The sequence below is a fragment of the Vigna angularis genome, chromosome 3 (genome assembly GCF_016808095.1).
Source record: "Vigna angularis cultivar LongXiaoDou No.4 chromosome 3, ASM1680809v1, whole genome shotgun sequence".
NCBI classification, from domain to species: domain Eukaryota; kingdom Viridiplantae; phylum Streptophyta; class Magnoliopsida; order Fabales; family Fabaceae; genus Vigna; species Vigna angularis.
The window spans coordinates 888,126-906,414 of record NC_068972.1 but is presented as its reverse complement, the minus strand read 5'-3'; the positions used below and the strand labels follow the sequence as shown (position 1 = coordinate 906,414).

General features: G+C 33.1%; 3 protein-coding genes and 1 non-coding gene across 6 annotated transcripts; 3 read left to right on the top strand and 1 right to left on the bottom strand.

Annotated features, from left to right (window-relative positions):
* The first annotated feature begins 1,489 nt into the window (after positions 1 to 1,489).
* Positions 1,490 to 6,882, top strand: LOC108326135 (elongator complex protein 1). Of its 2 annotated transcripts, XM_017559426.2 has the most exons (5): positions 1,490 to 1,768; positions 1,866 to 2,211; positions 2,511 to 5,535; positions 6,141 to 6,239; positions 6,352 to 6,882. In XM_017559426.2, the coding sequence occupies exons 1-5, from the start codon at positions 1,610 to 1,612 to the stop codon at positions 6,683 to 6,685; spliced, it is 3,963 nt and encodes a 1,320-aa protein (XP_017414915.1). In that variant the 5' UTR covers positions 1,490 to 1,609; the 3' UTR covers positions 6,686 to 6,882. The 2 variants fall into 2 exon arrangements, with proteins under 2 accessions (XP_017414915.1, XP_017414916.1); XM_017559427.2 differs by lacking the exon at positions 1,490 to 1,768 and having other exon boundaries at positions 2,069 to 2,207.
* Positions 6,883 to 7,424: 542 nt separating this feature from the next.
* TRNAC-GCA (transfer RNA cysteine (anticodon GCA)) lies at positions 7,425 to 7,496 on the bottom strand. Its single transcript has one exon. It is a non-coding gene; the product is annotated as a tRNA-Cys (tRNA).
* A 2,617-nt stretch (positions 7,497 to 10,113) lies between these two features.
* LOC108325422 (WUSCHEL-related homeobox 8) lies at positions 10,114 to 12,252 on the top strand. Of its 2 annotated transcripts, none has more exons than XM_017558491.2 (3): positions 10,114 to 10,519; positions 11,162 to 11,679; positions 11,871 to 12,252. In XM_017558491.2, exons 1-3 carry the CDS (start codon positions 10,306 to 10,308, stop codon positions 11,913 to 11,915), a joined length of 777 nt encoding a protein of 258 aa, XP_017413980.1. In that variant the 5' UTR covers positions 10,114 to 10,305; the 3' UTR covers positions 11,916 to 12,252. The 2 variants fall into 2 exon arrangements, with proteins under 2 accessions (XP_017413980.1, XP_017413979.1); XM_017558490.2 differs by having other exon boundaries at positions 10,117 to 10,519; positions 11,162 to 11,695.
* A 1,260-nt stretch (positions 12,253 to 13,512) lies between these two features.
* On the top strand, positions 13,513 to 16,520 carry LOC108326421 (ras-related protein RABE1c). Its single transcript, XM_017559923.2, has 8 exons — positions 13,513 to 13,806; positions 14,109 to 14,181; positions 14,521 to 14,621; positions 15,069 to 15,134; positions 15,357 to 15,454; positions 15,654 to 15,716; positions 15,788 to 15,880; positions 16,120 to 16,520. Exons 1-8 carry the CDS (start codon positions 13,734 to 13,736, stop codon positions 16,201 to 16,203), a joined length of 651 nt encoding a protein of 216 aa, XP_017415412.1. The 5' UTR covers positions 13,513 to 13,733; the 3' UTR covers positions 16,204 to 16,520.
* Positions 16,521 to 18,289: the final 1,769 nt, after the last annotated feature.

The window sequence follows — 18,289 nt, the reverse complement described above, 5'->3', positions numbered from 1 at the left end:
TTTATTATTTAAATATATCAAATCACAAAAATTATGAATTATTTTTAATATTAAAATTTTTTATATACTAAAACAATAATTTACTCTAATCTCCTGCACAGCTTAATGATATTTGAAATTATTTTGTCAATCAATAGTCATTATAAAAATAATAGAATATCTTACGTCAATTTCTTTTAAATAATAAATTGAAAATATATACTTTGATCCACGTTACATTCTTAATTTTTTTTAAGTAAATTGATTTTTGAAATAAATCAATAAATAATTTTTTAAATGTATGTCCTTATCATATTTTAACTATCATTAAAAAATTAATAGTTTTTCAACATATTTATTATGTTAAATAATGATTTATATTTAAAATATTACTTTTTTATATGTATAAATTACTTTTTCTTATGGTTTATAATTACTTAATTATTTAATAAAATTAAATTTAAAAAATATATTTTACATTTATGTTTTAAAATAATATTATTTAAAAAGTAATATATGTTTATTGATAATAAAATATAAAAACAACTCTAATGAAATAATATTTTCATAAAAATTTCATCAATAGAAAAAATAATATATTAATCAATTAATATACGTTAGACCATCACTCAATAGATACATCTTACAATATATATTAGAAGCTTGATTATACACTGTTTAGACAAGTTTAATCATATACATCAGACACTAATTAGACATGTATTTTGTGCATTAAACATAAAACAAGTTATTTCATACACTAATTAAACGAAGTATAGGAATAAGCATGTGGTGAATTTATTCATCCACTGAGTAAGCAAATTTTGCAACACACATTATTGGTGTTTGTTTGTCCATACACTAATTAAACATGTCTAACAATTATACACATATTGTTCGAGTCTATCTATACACATTAAATAACTGTATTTATTATTTGATTATACGTATCTTGTAATACATTAAACAAGTTTATTGCATAAACGTAACAATATATATATTAGATGAGTGTGTCCATATACTGATTAGACGAGTTTAACATTATATATTAGACGAATCAAACCTTAAATATTAGACAAATCAATCCATATAATGATTATACGAATTTAACAAATTACATTAAATCAATATGTCCATACACTTATTTGTATTCATAAGAAAAATAATCAACATATATTTTACTTAATTTATTATTTGTATTTTGAGAGAGTTTACCTTTTATTTTTTTATATGTTATATCTTTTATATTTTTGTAATATTTATTTCTTTACATTTATATATATTAACCTTTTAAACTTATGAATAAATTTTCATGTTAATTATATTTAAAATTTAATTATAAACTTAAAAATATTATTATTATTTTTTTCTTCAACCTCTAAATATTATATAACATGTATTTAAATATTCTTGATATAATATATTTACCAATATAAAAAAACACAAAAAAACATCTCGCGTATATGTATTGAATTAAAACTATCTATATGTAAAACAACATTTATACGAAGAAGGTATAATAAACAGTGTTGTGAGTCGGAGAATAAGAGGAAAAAGAAGGGGAGCAGGGCTGCGGAAACCAAGTTAAACCCTACTCTGAAGTGAAAAGAAGCGGCGAAGGGTTTGAGCAATGAACAACTTGAAACTCTTCTGGGAAGTTCCTTTGGGACTTCGTCTTCAATCCAACGACGAAACCATTCGGTTCTCCACCATCGACATCGAGCGCAACCGCATCTTCTTCCTCTCTTCTCACAATCTCATTTACACTTCCCATCTCTCCTCTTTCCATGTCCGTCTTCAACACCATTCACCACTTTCATTTGCTCACTCATTCATTTTCCTTCATTCTAATCAATCTGATTCTTGTTGTGTTCTGTTCTGTGCAGGAAACCGGTGTTTGGAGCCGTAACGCTTCGCTACCGGCAGACGCCGTTACCGTCGACCTCGAGCCGGGAGATTCCGTTACCTCCTTCGACTATCTCATGGAGAATGAAGCGCTTCTCATCGGAACTTCCAACGGCCTTCTCATGGTTCACAACGTGGACGACGGCTCTCGCGCAACGCAAGTCGTTGGCCAGCTAGATGGCGGCGTCAATGCTGTGTCTCTCAGTCCTGACGGAGAACTAATTGCCGTCACCACCGGTTTTGCGCAGCTTTTGGTGATGACTCACGATTGGGACGTGTTGTATGAAGCGCCGCTTCACGATGATGTTCCTGGCGACTGTCACGTAAGTAAGGACACTAAAACCCTAATTTAATTTCAACGCCTTCTATCACTATTTTGATTCTATTTGTATTGTTTGGAAGATGTTCAATTTTTGGATGTAAGGCTGGAAAGAAGAAAGATATATATAGAGAAAGTTATAGTTGTAGCGAGTTGTGTTGTGAAAAAGGGAGAAAAACGAGGTGAAATTGAGATGAGAGAGAGAATGAATTTATACTGGTATCATGATTTGTGAATTTTATTGTTTGATTAAGTTGTGTTTCTATGTGACGTTTAGTTTAGGATGGTGAACATTCTGTGCTTTCAGGTGAAGGGAACTTTCTTCCTGTGTCTTGGCGAGGAGATGGGAAATACTTTGCTACCATGAGTGATGTGTCCGATTCTGGTTCTATGCTTAAAAAAATTAAGGTTTGGGATCGAGATTCGGGGGATTTGCTTGCTTTTTCGGAACCAAGAAATTTTGCCGGGGCAGTTTTGGAGTGGATGCCCAGCGGTGCTAAAGTTGCAGCTGTTTGTGATGGGAAAGATGAAAGTGAATGTTCCTCTATTGTTTTCTTTGAGAGGAACGGATTGGAGAGATGCAGGTTTAGTGTGGACGCAAAAGTAAAATTTCTGAAATGGAATTGCAGTTCTGATCTTCTTGCCGGTGTTGTTGAATGCAAAACTTATGATGCTGTAAGGATATGGTGTTTTAGTAATAACCACTGGTACCTGAAGCATGAAATTAGATTCTTGAAGCGAGATGAAGTCAGATTCATGTGGAATCCGACAAAGCCTCTGCAGTTAATTTGCTGGACTCTTGGTGGTCAGGTCACGGTTTTTAACTTTGTTTGGATTACGGCTGTTATGGATAATTCCGTTGCACTAGTCGTTGATGGCTCCAACATTCATGTAACCCCACTCTCCTTGTCCTTGATGCCACCTCCTATGTTTTTATTTAGCCTGAAATTTTCTTCTCATGTCCGGGGTATGGCAGTATACTGTAAAAACTCTAAGAACCAGTTAGCAGCATTTCTTTCAGATGGTAGCTTGTGTGTTGTGGAGCTTCCATTAATTGAAACCTGGGAAGAACTAGAGGGGAAAGAGTTCAATGTTGAAGCCTCTCATACAGAATTGGTGCTTGGATCCCTTTTACATCTTGAATGGTTGGATTCCCATAAGCTATTAACCGTTTCACATTATGGTTTCAGTCACAGTAGTGACTCATTTCAAACATCAGCTGTTGGTGGACTTCAAGGCTTCTATTTGCACGAAGTGGAACTTGAATGTTTTGAAGATGTTATTCCAGGATTGCTAACGTGTTCGGGATGGCACACAACAGTTTCAGAAGGACAAACCCTTGAAGAGCTGGTTATTGGCATTGCTTCATGTCCTGCTAATAATCAAACTGCATACTTTCAACTTTCTAGGGGGGAAATCCAAGAATATGTTTCTAAATCTGGGATTAGTAGAGGATCTTTAGTTCAAGAACAACAAGGTTTTTCGGCAGCTTGCCCTTGGATGAGTTTAGTGCTAGTTGGCAGTCCTGGCCCATCAAAACAATTGCTTTTTGGATTGGATGAGCTTGGCAGACTGCATGTTAATGGGGGTATAGTTTGCAACAACTGCAGCAGCTTCTCATTTTACTCAAATTTGGCCGACCAAGTTATCACACATTTAATTCTTGTAACTAAACATGATTTGCTTTTTATTGTTGACATTGCTGACATATTTAATGGAGAATTAGATATAAAATACAGTAACTTTGTTCGGATTAGCAATAGAAAAAAAGAGGAAAACGAAAGTTACATAAATATATGGGAGAGAGGTGCTAAAATTATTGGAGTTTTACATGGGGATGAAGCTGCCATTATACTGCAAACTACCCGGGGAAACCTAGAATGTATATACCCAAGAAAGTTGGTTTTGGTTTCCATTATCAATGCATTAGTTCAAAAGCGCTTTAAAGATGCACTACTTATGGTTAGAAGGCATAGAATAGATTTCAACGTAATTGTTGATTACTGTGGGTGGCAAGCATTTTCCCAGTCAGCTTCTGAAATTGTCAGGCAGGTCAACAATCTGGGTTACATAACCGAGTTTGTTTGTTCTGTAAAGAATGAAAATATTATGGAGAAACTATACAAAAATTATGTTTCTGTCCCTTGTCCTAAGGTTCTTAATGATACGTTAGTTGGGTCCCCCTCAAATTGTCCTGCCGGTAACAAGGTTTCTTCTGTTCTGATGGCTGTAAGAAAAGCTCTTGAGGATCACATAACAGAAAGTCCAGCAAGGGAGCTTTGCATTTTGACCACTCTAGCTCGTAGTGATCCTCCATTACTTGAAGATGCTTTAAAGAGAATAAAAGTGATCCGTGACAAGGAATTGGCTCATGCTGATGACCAGGGAAGAATGTCTTACCCTTCTGCTGAGGAAGCTTTGAAACATCTTTTGTGGTTAGCTGACTCTGATGCTGTCTACGAAGCTGCTTTGGGTCTTTATGATTTAAATCTTGCAGCTATTGTGGCATTAAATGCTCAGAAAGATCCAAAAGAGTTTCTTCCATTCTTACAGGAATTGGAGCGTTTACCTACTCAATTAATGCAATATAATATTGACCTTAAGCTGAAAAGGTTTGAAAAAGCTCTCAGGCACCTTGTTTCTGCTGGTGATTGTTATTATGATGATTGTATGGCACTTGTGAAAGAAAATCCTCAACTCTTTCCATTGGCGCTTCAACTTTTCACTGGCCACACTGAGAAGATGCAATTCCTTGAGGCATGGGGGGATCATCTTAGTGATGAAAAATGCTTTGAAGATGCCGCAACAATTTACTTATCCTGTTTCAATCTGGATAAGGCTATGAAATCTTATCGAGCTATCAATAACTGGAGCGGGGTGCTTACAGTTGCTGGGTTACTTAATATGGGAAAGGATCAGATGCTGTCTATTGCCAATGAGCTCTGTGAAGAACTTCAAGCACTTGGTAAACCTGGGGAGGCCGCCAAAATAGCCCTGGAGTACTGTGGAGATGTTAACACTGGTGTTAATTTGTTGATTACTGCAAGGGACTGGGAGGAGGCTTTGAGGGTTGTTTTTATGCACAGAAGAGAGGACTTAATTGAGACAGTTAAGAATGCATCTTTGGAATGTGCAAGCACGGTTACTGGTGAATATGAGGAAGGCATAGAGAAAGTGGGGAAGTACTTGGCACGATACCTGGCTGTTCGACAGAGAAGATTACTTCTTGCAGCAAAGCTCCAGTCAGAGGAACGTGCAGCGAGTGATCTTGATGATGATGCTGCTTCAGAAGCCAGCAGTAATTTTAGTGGAATGAGTGCATACACCACAGGGTATGTACTTCCTTGGTTCCACATATCTCTAATTTGCCAGTTTTAGAATGTACTATCTTATCCTTTTAACATGTTAAAACAAACATAGCCAATCAGCCATGATACTCAACTGGTCTTCCTTGCATTAAATGAATATACTGTTTACAAAGCTGCTACAAAATCTGGCAGTGTGCTATTATGGTTTTTACAACTGTAGTCTCTACTTCATAATATTTGTGATAACGATTTATTTTGTCTTCATGTAGAATGACATGTAATTGAAACTCATTGTTGTTTGCGAGTGAAGTCTGACACTTCTTTTCCCACCGCCTCTCGGGGGTTACAGAATCATTTTCACATTCAAGCATATTTTTTTATCCATCTTACCGCATTTATAACTCTCTTTGTAATGTTACATTTTATTTTATCTGGACAACAATTGTGTCCATGATTGAGTTACTCTTCATACGTTTTCTTAAAAGTGAATTGTAAAAAATACCTAATCCTTTCTATCTCATTAAATAAATGACAAGATTGAACCATACTATTCTTTTCACACAGAAAATAGAAAAGGTTGTACTTTTGGTATGTGAAGTTTCATTTTGTGTGCCTCATTTCATCAACAGGACCAGGAAAAGCTCTGCTGCTTCATTTAGTTCAACTGCTACTAGCAAGGCAAGAGACGCTAGGCGTCAGAAGAAGAGAGGAAAAATCCGTCCTGGGAGGTATCTTGATACGATAATTTATTGTTTCCTCCTGTCACTCATCCTCTGCTATTTTTTTTGTTAATCACGAGTCGCTACTTGTGAAGTAATAGTTTTTTATTCCTTGTTGTAGTCCTGATGAAGAGATGGCCTTGGTGGAGCATTTGAAAAGCATGTCGCTAACAGTGGAAGCTAGACGTGAGCTGAAATCTTTGTTGGTTGCCCTCATGATGTTTGGCGAGGGCGAAACATGTAGGAAGCTACAGATAATGGGGGAAAACTTTCAATTATCTCACATGGCAGCAGTCAGATTAGCTGAAGATACAATATCTACTGATACCATAAATGAGCACGCACATACGTTGGAGCAATATGTCCAAAAAGTAAAGAGTGAACTTCGGAATTCAGAGGCTTTCTCGTGGCGGCTTGAAGTATTTTTGCCCTACGATACGAGTGAACATAGCTAATTAACATGTTTAAGTTGTATCTACATGCAATTTGATGTTGTTGGCTGTACTTGCACTAACAGCGAAATCGATTAGTTTAACAGGAGAGTGGATATGACTTTAGAAATAGTATAAAGGAAATATTTAATGCTGTGACCAAATCTTGTCCTCAGACACGAATAAAAATTGAGTGACAGTTCATCCTTCGTTTAAAAATCAAACTTATCATCAAAAGAATTTGAACGATACATTATTTTAATTATTGGAGAGGAGGAAAGCTTGTTCGTGCGTAGAATTCCTACGAATGAAAGAATTAGAATGAGATAATCCGTTCCTTTATCTATTATTTTATCGCACGTGACAATTGTTTCAATACACGTCTCTTGTAGTCTTTCAAGAAATGAAAGATTATCATAACAATGTTAGCGTACTCTATAATATATCACCAATAGAAACTGTTGGGAAAATAGTTATTTCAAAACAAGCACTAACTAAAGCAGATGTTCCGCCCCCTAATGATCAAGTTGGTCTAATAGTATCAATTTCTCGAAATTTGTTGCTACACGTTTCTTTATAATGGGTTTCAAATTAGTTGTGAAATTTTGCTCTTAAAGACTCCACTGAGAGATGTGTATATTTTATTACTATACAAAATATATATATGTATATATATATAGAGAGAGAGAGAGAGAATGATAAGATGAGAGTGACTACATAAAAATGTGATATAAGCACTGAAAAATTAATGTACAAAACAATGAGGGCCCAACCGGGTTCGAACCGGTTACCTCTTGATCTGCAGTCAAATGCTCTACCACTGAGCTATGGACCCGTTTGTTAAAAGATACTTGTCTATATTTAGAAGAAAAAGCATGTGGAACAATAGTATTCCGGTCTTTCCGCCGGGAACAATTCCTTGGAAATTATTTTAAATGTATTAACCACTTGACATGGGATTTGAACAAATTGTATGATATTTTTTTAACATAAAATATAGTAAATTTAAGTTTATTTTCATGCACTTTGAATAGATTTTTTTTATGACTAAATAATTATATTGATTTATAAAAATAACCTTAAGAATAGTTACTGAAAATGTCATGCCACTCATTAACAGCTGGCGTCTGGTATGAACCAACCAGCGGAATATGTAGTGACAGTAAAGTGTTTTTAAAATAGTGAACGAATAACAATCCATCTATCAATTAGGCTTCTTCACCCCTTTTTTTTCTTCCCACTATCTCAATTTTTTTAAAATCCCTAAATTACCCTTTGATCTTGATTAGGCTAAAAACCATATTTCACACACCCTATTTATTTAAGCCGCAGTCACAGCATCCTGCACTTCCCAACTCTTTCCTTTATTTAAAGGTGACATTTAATCAACATCAAATATTAAAATCCAATAAATAACATAAATTTTACATTTAATTACGATAATACTAATAAAATTAGATTTCAAAATCGGATGACCCTTAATTAAAATTGAATTTTAAAATTTTTAAAATTCAATAAATAATATAAATTTTACACTTCACCAAATTTCAAAATTTAATAAACACTATCAAAATTGAATTTCAAAATTCAATAACACTAAACTAAAATCAAATTTTAAAATTTAGTGAACAATAAATTTTATATTTAACAAAATTTCAAAATTTGATAAATACCAACAAAATTAAATTTCAAAATACTCAACCAGCATCACAACAGCACGGATGTAAAAATCCGATGATCAGGATAATGCTTCTTCCTGCTATGCTTCTTTATTTTATTAAGAAAGGAAATCGTGATGATGAAAGTCACTATGTATAATATCCACATTAATATAAACACTTCAAATAATACTTTTATAATAATGGTTTTAAAAACTGTAAATGACTATTTCTTACAACCGAAAAAATTATATAGATAAGGATACAGCTATTTAATTAGAAAATAACACAAAAATACATATTCTGTTTATACTAATTTATAGTTTAATAATATTTAATATTTATTTTCAAATATGTAATTAAACATATCTAATTAAATATAAATTTTCCTAAAAACAAAGTTAGCATTTCTAGGGAACAAACGTGGTTTCTTTAGAATCAATTAGAAATCGGCTAAGGTCTTGACTTGGTGTTACACTTTTTTTTTATCAGAAACCTAAAATATAATAAACTAGCTAATTAGAAATAAACTATATTTTGAAATATTTATAAATTAATTCAAAATTCAAATGTTATCGATGAAGCCTGAAATATTATCATATTTGAAAACATTTGATTATGAAATTTTGTATAAAAATGTTATTACTGGTTCCGATATTTTATTTCATTCTTTTATTTATTTAATGTTTTCCTTCAATAATTTCAAGTAAAAAACTTGCTTACTTTTTTTTATCAAAGCAGAATTTGAATATAAAAGCACCAACCATGAACTAATTAATATAGAAACAGTTATGAGGTGGAAAATTAATTTCACTTTTGTCTAAAATATAATTACATATGAATAGATTATTTATTACTACATCCCTAAAAAAAATTAACCGAATTTCTTGTCGATTCTTATCACATCTCTCGAATTTTTTTTATCAAGTTAGCTCTCCCTGATTGTATTATCGATTTATTATTATGAAGAGGAAAAAATAAAAAATAGAAAAATTGAAAGTGCAGAAAGAAAACTGTGTGGTGCAAAAGAAACATCCTCAAATATAATAAAATAAAAACCAAACCCAACAAGAATGTGTATGCATTTGGATTTTTGACCTTAAGTTTTAACCTTAATAGGTAGTGGGTGAGAGATCCTAACCTTTTAATATTATATAATATATCTGACGGTTGAGGATACGTGGTTCACCAAAGACCATCTCCTTCCTCCAGATGTTGTCTTATTAAGATTGACTTACATTTAATATCAGATAAAAAAATTTAAATTATACCAATAATATAATTATCTAAAACTAGGAAATAAAAATAAAAATTATTTAATTAAAAAATATATGAAATGATATGAGGTAAGAACATGTTATCATTGATGAAAACAAGTTCAATAATAATAGTAAAATTGAATTTTAATTTATTTTAATATTTTTTTTATAAATTTACAAGTCAGGGAAACTGCAGCAAGCTATAATTTTTACACAAACTAAAATAAATAAGAAAAATGTAATCTTATTTGGAGAAGTACTTAAATAAAATTATTAAGAAAAACACTCATGTTGGAGATTGTAGGACAATCATGAAGTGGTCCAAACAAAAGCTACATAATTTAGGTCTGACCGTGGAATTTGATTTGAATAACGTTGTTTCTACTGTACTAGATTTTTACCTCTCTTAATAATATTATTCAATATTTTTCTATTTTTGTATTTTTTATTATAAAAAGAGGTTATAATAAGTAGGCACCGCAGAAATAATATAAATAAAGAATAAAGAAGGAAGGAGTCACATGTGGCACAGCGTTAAAGAGGATCAAGTTTCTCGTTTAAAATGTCTGTATCTTTTGTCTGTTTCTCTCGCTTTCTCCTTTTCTGACAACCTTTGTGGACTTCTCTTTCTCATTCTCTCTCTTCATCAAATCAACAACACCATCATAATTCAGAGCACAATCATCGTCACAGACAGACAAAGAAGACAGAAGAGAAAGAGAAAGAGATGGTGAACGTGGTGGAATTGCAGAAACAGCTGCAGAGGTGGCAGCAGAGTGGCAACAATGTCAATGTCGACGCCAACGGAGAACTCATGTATGTCAAAGTCATGACTGATGAACAGTTGGAAACTCTGAGGAAACAGATTGCTGTTTATGCCACCATTTGTGACCAACTTATTGAGATGCACAGAACACTCTCAGCTCAGCAGGATCTTGCAGGTTCATCTTTTTTTTTTCTTTCTTACTTTCTGTTATAATTATGAACTATACCAGATTTTCTTCTAACATAACCAAATTCTCATGGTATCTTGTTTCTTATTGGCTGTTTTGACTGATAACCTTTTCATCTTCTCTTTACCATTTTTCTCAGTTTGTTTTTTCATCTGAATCGTGTTTCATGGGATTCCAGTTATCAACGTACCATTACTGCTACTGTTGTTTTTATTGTTAATATTATTTTTCTGGTATTTCCACTTTGTACTATTTAAGCCAGCCTGTTTCAACAAACTAGAAAATGACAGGAAAAAACATCAGCCACACCTTTTCCCCCCATACACAGGGCACATTGGATTTCAAATTTGTAATCATAAGCAAGAACCATACCTTTCGTGCTTTAATTGGTATTTCTATAAATGTTTGAACAGTATGTTATGATTAAGAACAGTATGTTATGTTTAATACTACTGATTCATTTTCTTGCATTTTCAGTTCATTCCAGTAATATTATCTTATCCTGTCACACTTAAAGTGACAGATATTTGCAATAGAGGAGTTTTCTGAATATCAAATATAAAACCTGGTTGATTATTGATCCAGCGTTATCTGCAGAAAATTGATGTTTTGATCTGTTTTCTTCATCAGGGGTTAGATTGGGAAACCTGTACTGTGATCCATTGTTGACATCTGGTGGACACAAAATAACATCAAGACAAAGGTGGACACCTACACCTGTGCAGCTTCAGATTCTTGAACGTATATTTGATCAGGGAAATGGAACTCCAAGCAAGGAAAAAATCAAAGAGATAACTGCTGAGCTGGGCCAGCATGGTCAAATTTCTGAAACAAATGTGTACAACTGGTTTCAGAATAGGCGTGCTCGATCCAAAAGAAAACTGCAAAATGTGGCTCCTGGCAACACTGAATCAGAAGTGGACACTGAGGTTGATTCTAAGGATAAGAAGACAAAACCTGAGGAGTTTCTGTCTCAACATAACATAACAACTTCTGGAGGATCCGAAAAGCTGTGCTTTCAGAACCCTCAGGTGTACTCTGATTTGCAGTACTTGAACACTGATTCCAACAAGCCGTATTCCATGTTCCCATCAGATGGCAGTTTGAAATCCACAAGAAATTTGACTCATGTGTCTGTTTTTAACCAGGTGCTGTCAAATTCAAGTATGTAACGTCTTGGGCTTTTTTGATTCTTCATCAGCAATCTTTACTGAACCAATCAATGAAAATAAAATGAATCAACATTTTTTAACTAAAAATTTGAAAAGGGGTTATATATTTCTACTGTAGCAGATGATCCTCAAGGTTGCTCCTGTTATTTTCTGTGTTTCTTTTGCAGGGAGTGAGTATGCAGGTGGAAAAATGGAAGTTGGTGGAACAGTGAGCTACAATTTGTTCCACCAAACAGGAGATTGCAATCTGGGGTCTGATTTTTAGTGTGATCTGCAAAGAATTGTGAGTGTGTTGTTTGGGGTTGTGTTCATGAGTTCATCACAAACTGGAACTCAGTGTAGTAATATTTACTAATCTTTGTAACATTATTACTGAAAACCTGTCCACAGAATAGCATAAAAATTTTACTACTTCATATTGTGTAGTTGGCTTCTTGGTAGCTACTTCACCCTTTTCTACTGTCACATCTTCTACCTTGTTGTATAATGCATAATCATTGTCATGATTGTATACCATTAAGTTCTTTTAATTTACTACTTGTTCTTTCACTTTATTTTTCTCTAAATTCTTCTGAAAGTGCTTCAATTACTTTGTAGGTGTGGATTAAATTAATGGACAAAGTTCTTATAATGTTTGTCTTATTTTCTGTGGTTCAAAATGAAAAACTGATCTCTTGATCACTCTAACCAACAAAATTGATGGTAACTTTAGTTTTGCACAATGTTTGCTGTTGGTGAAAAGAATTATTAGAACAAATCAAATCACCATTTTTTTTAAAAAAAGTTGATTGCACTTTATCTTCTTCCTAATTTTTTTTTTCTTACAAAAAAATATATTGAAGGTAGGATTATAGTAAATTTTTTTGTTAAATGTTTCATTTTTAATTATATACTTTTATATATCCTGCATAACAAAAAAAAAGTATCAATCATCTAAAAAAGACCGTTGCTACCCTTTTGTGATTGATAATTAAAGTAAATTTAACGCACACGCATACATATATATATATATATATATATATATATATATATATATATATATATATATATATATATATAGAGAGAGAGAGAGAGAGAGAGAGAGAGAGAGAGAGAGAGAATGAAGTGACATCAATATTAAGATTACGGAAAATAAAGTGCATTAATAAAAAAAATAAAGTGAAAAAGTGAAATGATTTCTATAAATAAAAAATTTATTTTTTATTTTAATATTATTTATTAATTATTCGCAGTTATTATAATTACAGTAAATAAAAAAAAATTAATGATCAATTATAATTTATAATCCATAATCAATTATTTATGCAAAACAACACTTCAAAACACTTGTTATTTTCATCTTTTCCTGCATGCCACAGACCATGTCTTATTATTTCTCAACCAAGTTGAAACTAGTGAGACTTTCTCTTCATATAACTGTTATTAATATTCGCCATATCCAAACACATGTTCTAATTTTAGAAACTTTCTATACTTTAAGAAATTAAGCAATAATATATATAACAAATGACTTTTATATTGTTATTATCATATTTAATAGTTTTTATATAATTTAAAAATCAAGACTTAAATAGTTTAAATATTTTTTTCATTTCTTAAAATATTTTTTAAAAACAAAATGGTGAAAAAAAAACTTCAAAATGGACTTAAAATCTAAAGATATACTTTAACCAATTTTAGAAACAAAAATACATTTATAAAAGTGTATCATTGTCATTTCCAAGATTAACTATATTATTAATTCATTTTAATTAAAGTAAGAATAACTTAAAATTAATAAAAATGAAGGCATAATTAAGAGGAAGAAGAGAGAAGAAAGCGAGGGAGGGGAGAATAGGGTGTGGGCGGGAGCATGAAAGAAGAAGTGTGGTGGCAAAACGTAACGGGATGATATGATAGGCGCAGAGAGAGAAAACGCAAAGACATTTGGTGTTGGATCCCTTTCCATGTCGCCCACCGCTTCCTTCTTCTTCTAACCATTTCCCTTCCGATCCCTCTTCCGCGCGTTAGGGCATTTTTCTCACTCAGCCATGGCAGCAGCACCCGCCAGAGCTCGTGCCGATTACGATTACCTCATCAAGCTCCTTCTTATTGGCGACAGCGGTTCGTTATTCCCCCTTTTTCCTTCGCTTTTTCTTTCCCAGATTCAACGTTGTGCTACAATTCTGTTGCCGTTTCCTCTCATATATCTATCACCTTCCTTTCTCAACTTTACGCCGTCGTTTCCCATCACTGAAAACCGCTTTTTAGAAGCGTGATTGCAAGTTTTCCTTCGGAATTGGAGTTAGTGTTTTGTGGATAGTTTCAAATAGCTGAGTATAGGACAAGGAGTGTTGCCTCTGCTCTGTACTTTAGTTTTGTTTTGCTCTTTATGTTTGTTTTTTAATGTCTTTAAATGACTGTAGGTGTGGGGAAGAGTTGTCTCCTTTTGAGATTTTCTGATGGTTCATTCACAACCAGTTTTATCACCACCATTGGGTTAGTATAATATCTGCTGACACCTCTTTTGTTTATCCCTTCTGAAACTTTGTTGTCTTGTTTCCGGATGCTTACATTTATCTATTTACTATTTTGTCTGTAATGCTTCTGTTTCTTCTTTATGGTTTTTGGAAGCATTGCAAGTCGGGACCTGATGTCTGGAGCGCATTTAAAAATTAGTGCTTAGTGAATGTCATTTTTAATATGGACAATTTTTCGTTGTTGGGGTAGCTAATTGTCTGTATGTTTAGTCTCTTGTGTACACAAATATTTGCACACAACCAAACCTGTATCCTTTTGTTTTTGAAAATAAAATTTTGTTATAATAATCCGTGGCAGCATCGATTTTAAGATAAGAACCATTGAACTGGATGGCAAACGGATTAAGTTACAAATCTGGGATACTGCTGGTCAGGAGCGATTTAGAACTATTACCACAGGTATGGATTTTGTCTTGTGTAACCTTGCTGTGAATTCATAATTGGCAGCTGTCTTCTTGGTAGGTAATTATATCATGTGTTTACATGCATTATTGTACAAGTTAGTTGAAGTAATTTCATCTTGATAAAAATGTAAATTTGAAGGAAAATAATTTTTATAAGTGTTAACGGTAACTCTGTTAAGTTTTGTGAAGTTATTATTCATACAAAATAATTTTTTTGGGTGGAAGTTATACGTTTTGAAGGAATAGTGATTTAATTCATGGACTCGTAAATCTAAAGTGCACACTGGCTTGTATTATACTTTCATTGAGGGACACAATGCTTTAATCTGTCAGGTTCATTTTTTACTTGATTTTAAACACTCTGGATAAATCAATTTTTACTTCATGCTCCATATCTTTGATGAAAGGAAGACTTGTCTTACAATGTCACATGCTGTTGCAGCTTATTACCGAGGAGCCATGGGTATCTTGCTGGTTTATGATGTTACTGATGAAGCATCTTTCAATAGTAATTTCCTTTCCCTGACCTGATATTTTGGAAGTTAAAAGATATTTCAATGAATGTCATTCTTTTGATATATTTACGCACTACTGTAGACTCATTTCAGCTTTAGTTGACCCAATGAATTGTATTTTCTGTATATTTTCCCCATTTCGTATTTTCCCTATTTTTCTCCCATTTACATTTAGCAATTTTGATTTTCAATGTATCTTGTTTATTATTATCCAGATATTCGGAATTGGATTCGCAATATTGAACAACATGCTTCTGACAATGTAAACAAGATACTTGTTGGCAACAAGGCTGATATGGATGAAAGTAAAAGGGTATGTACATCGTGGTGGGGTACTTTTTTATTTACATTTTACATCCTTAGTTGGCCAGGGTTTGACATTAGTTGATTGAGTAGCTATTGCATTTTTTACTCCATGCTTCCCAAGCCGTATTTGTTTACTGATATGAGATTAAGTAGTCTCTTTATCTGCATTTCGATACAAACAAATTTTTTTCCTTTTTATTCTCTAGGCTGTACCTACCTCCAAAGGTCAAGCACTTGCTGATGAGTACGGTATCAAGTTCTTTGAAACTGTGAGTGACAATAACAATTTCATTACAGTTATGTGTAATTTCATTACATTTATATCAAAGAAAACATGCAGAGTGCAAAAACCAACATGAATGTGGAAGAGGTTTTCTTTTCAATAGCAAGAGATATCAAGCAAAGGCTTGCAGACACAGATTCAAGAGCTGAGGTAATTTATCAACTCTTTTCTCTATGTCCTTTGTTTTTCCTTTTCGTCAGAGATATGCAGGTGCTCTTTTTTTTCGAAAAACTAAATTTTTTCCAGTGTGTACCAACCAAGTACATGAAGAAAAATAATCGTTAGGAAGTATTTGGGATTTTCTTTATGCTAAGTTTCAAAATTAGTGAATAGTTGTGTGGCGTCTTATGAATTGCTGAGCATTCATACTCTCTTCTCTGTTGATTCAGCCTCAAACCATCAAGATTAACCAACCTGACCAGGCAGCCAGTGGTGGCGACCCTGCACAAAAGTCGGCTTGCTGCGGTTCATGAAAAGAATGGTATCTGCAGCAAGTGGTGCAGGTTTCTGCAATAGCACTCATCTGGGTGCTAAGGTTATTCTGATGTCATTATTAGTGGGAGCATGTATTTGACCCTCCGTATCTCCCAACTGCAGATGTCGTGTTTTAAAGTTAATATTTTAAATTCTTTGCTCATTGAGTTGGTGGAATTTATTGTGACTAGTTAATTTGCTTCATTTTTCTCTTTCATTTGTAGTCTGACTCTTAAAAAGGATATCTTGATTAGATGCGGATAGATTATCACAACAGCTTGATCATTTGCAAAATGTCGGTCCAAATGTTTTTGTTGTTGCTGGCTTAGGAATCTAGAGGCAAACCTAAGAATGTTTTTACTTGGAAGCAAAATGGAAACCCTTGCAGTTTCCATCCGCAATTTTAATGCCGTAGTGACTAAATGGTACAGGGGGTGTAGCATTGCTTGTATTGCATGATGATCTTGCAATATTTTCACCGCCGCGAAATGTTCTGGTTCGGAAGGTGGAGCCAAGTTTTTTGGAAAAACTTAAAATATTTATGCATGAAAAATTATTGTTAATTCCCCAATCTTGTAATTTTGTATTAGTTAATCTAATGGCTTGGTTAATACTTGTTTTTGTTAGAACGACTAAAAGAATAATTTTTTTCTCTCATTTAAACCACGACAAAAATAGCTGAGAGTACCTTGCAAGAATCACTTTCCAATGTGAGCTCTCTTTGATATAAAATGCATGGAAACATTCAGGTGATTTTTAGTTCCCAAAATCAATCGTGCAGTCCAAGATCAACTTTGCTTGTCAGAATGAATTTTCAGCCAGATACAGTTTTAAAACCTCTAGTAACAAATAAATTTTGGATACAAAGTGAGAATGTTGATCCATTTTTTTTTTCACCAGACAAAAATATTGGTTCATTTATTTAAACTTCTAGTAAAGTTGATATTTACAGTTAGTCATCCACAGTAAGACAAATCAATGTTGTCAAAAAGACGATCCGTAATGACATACTGATGGTGATAAATTGATGAAAACATTTGGTAATGATGATAGGGTCATCCTAATATTTTTTTTTGGTAACTCAGCAGTTTGTAAAAAAATACAAAACAAGTTAGCTCAGCCAATTGTGAAATAACTTTTAAAAAGAAAAAAAAAATCTCAAGTTTTCAGACTACAACCAATATACTCAAGGCCGTGCAACTTGTACACAAACGGAAGCAAGATGATGCTCCACCTGACACAGAAAATACGCAGGATGATTTGCTGCATCTCTCGAAAGACTATCTCAGCAGAGAGGTGCTGCCGAGAAAAAAACATGCAAATTTCAATTACAAAATACATGAAAATAAAAACATGCAAATTTCAATTACAAAATACATGAAAATAAAAACATGCAAATTTCAATTACAAAATACATGAAAAATATGAACATATAGTGAGACCAAGATTCACATCTCATGTTTTTCACTCAGTCATTGATATTAGGAGTTTTATACGCAAAGCCTCAGACATGTTCGCTACAACACTTCAGCCATGGCATTATTAGGTGAGACCCTCCTGATACTTTGGCTAACTTTAAATATGAATTATAAATTGTAAAGATGGTTGTGCATTAGTTGGGTCAAATTATACATCGTTTGCCACTCACAGATGATTGTATCCAGTTCACACTCACACGGTTGATTTTAAAACTATACATTTCCTTCACTACTATACTGACATTTCTGAAATAAATCGTAGATATAACACCGTGACCAGTATAAATAAAGCAAGCCACTGTTAAAATACATGGTAAATACCAGAAAATGCTTTTCATAGAGGTTCTGGGAACTCTAATCCACTGATGCTTTTTTTATAACTGTTCATGACACATGGTACTTGTAGGAGTTGGGAAAGACGGAGGGAACAATTAGTTAAGACAGTTATGATATTAATTAGTTAGTGAAAAAAAAGTTAACGAAGTGGAAGTTGTGTCATCTTCAATAGTTTGAGAATTCAGAAAGAATGAATCATTTCAGAAGCAGTCCTTGGAGAAGAGATCTCTCACCTTTGTTATATCAATTTGTTCAACATCTCACATTCATA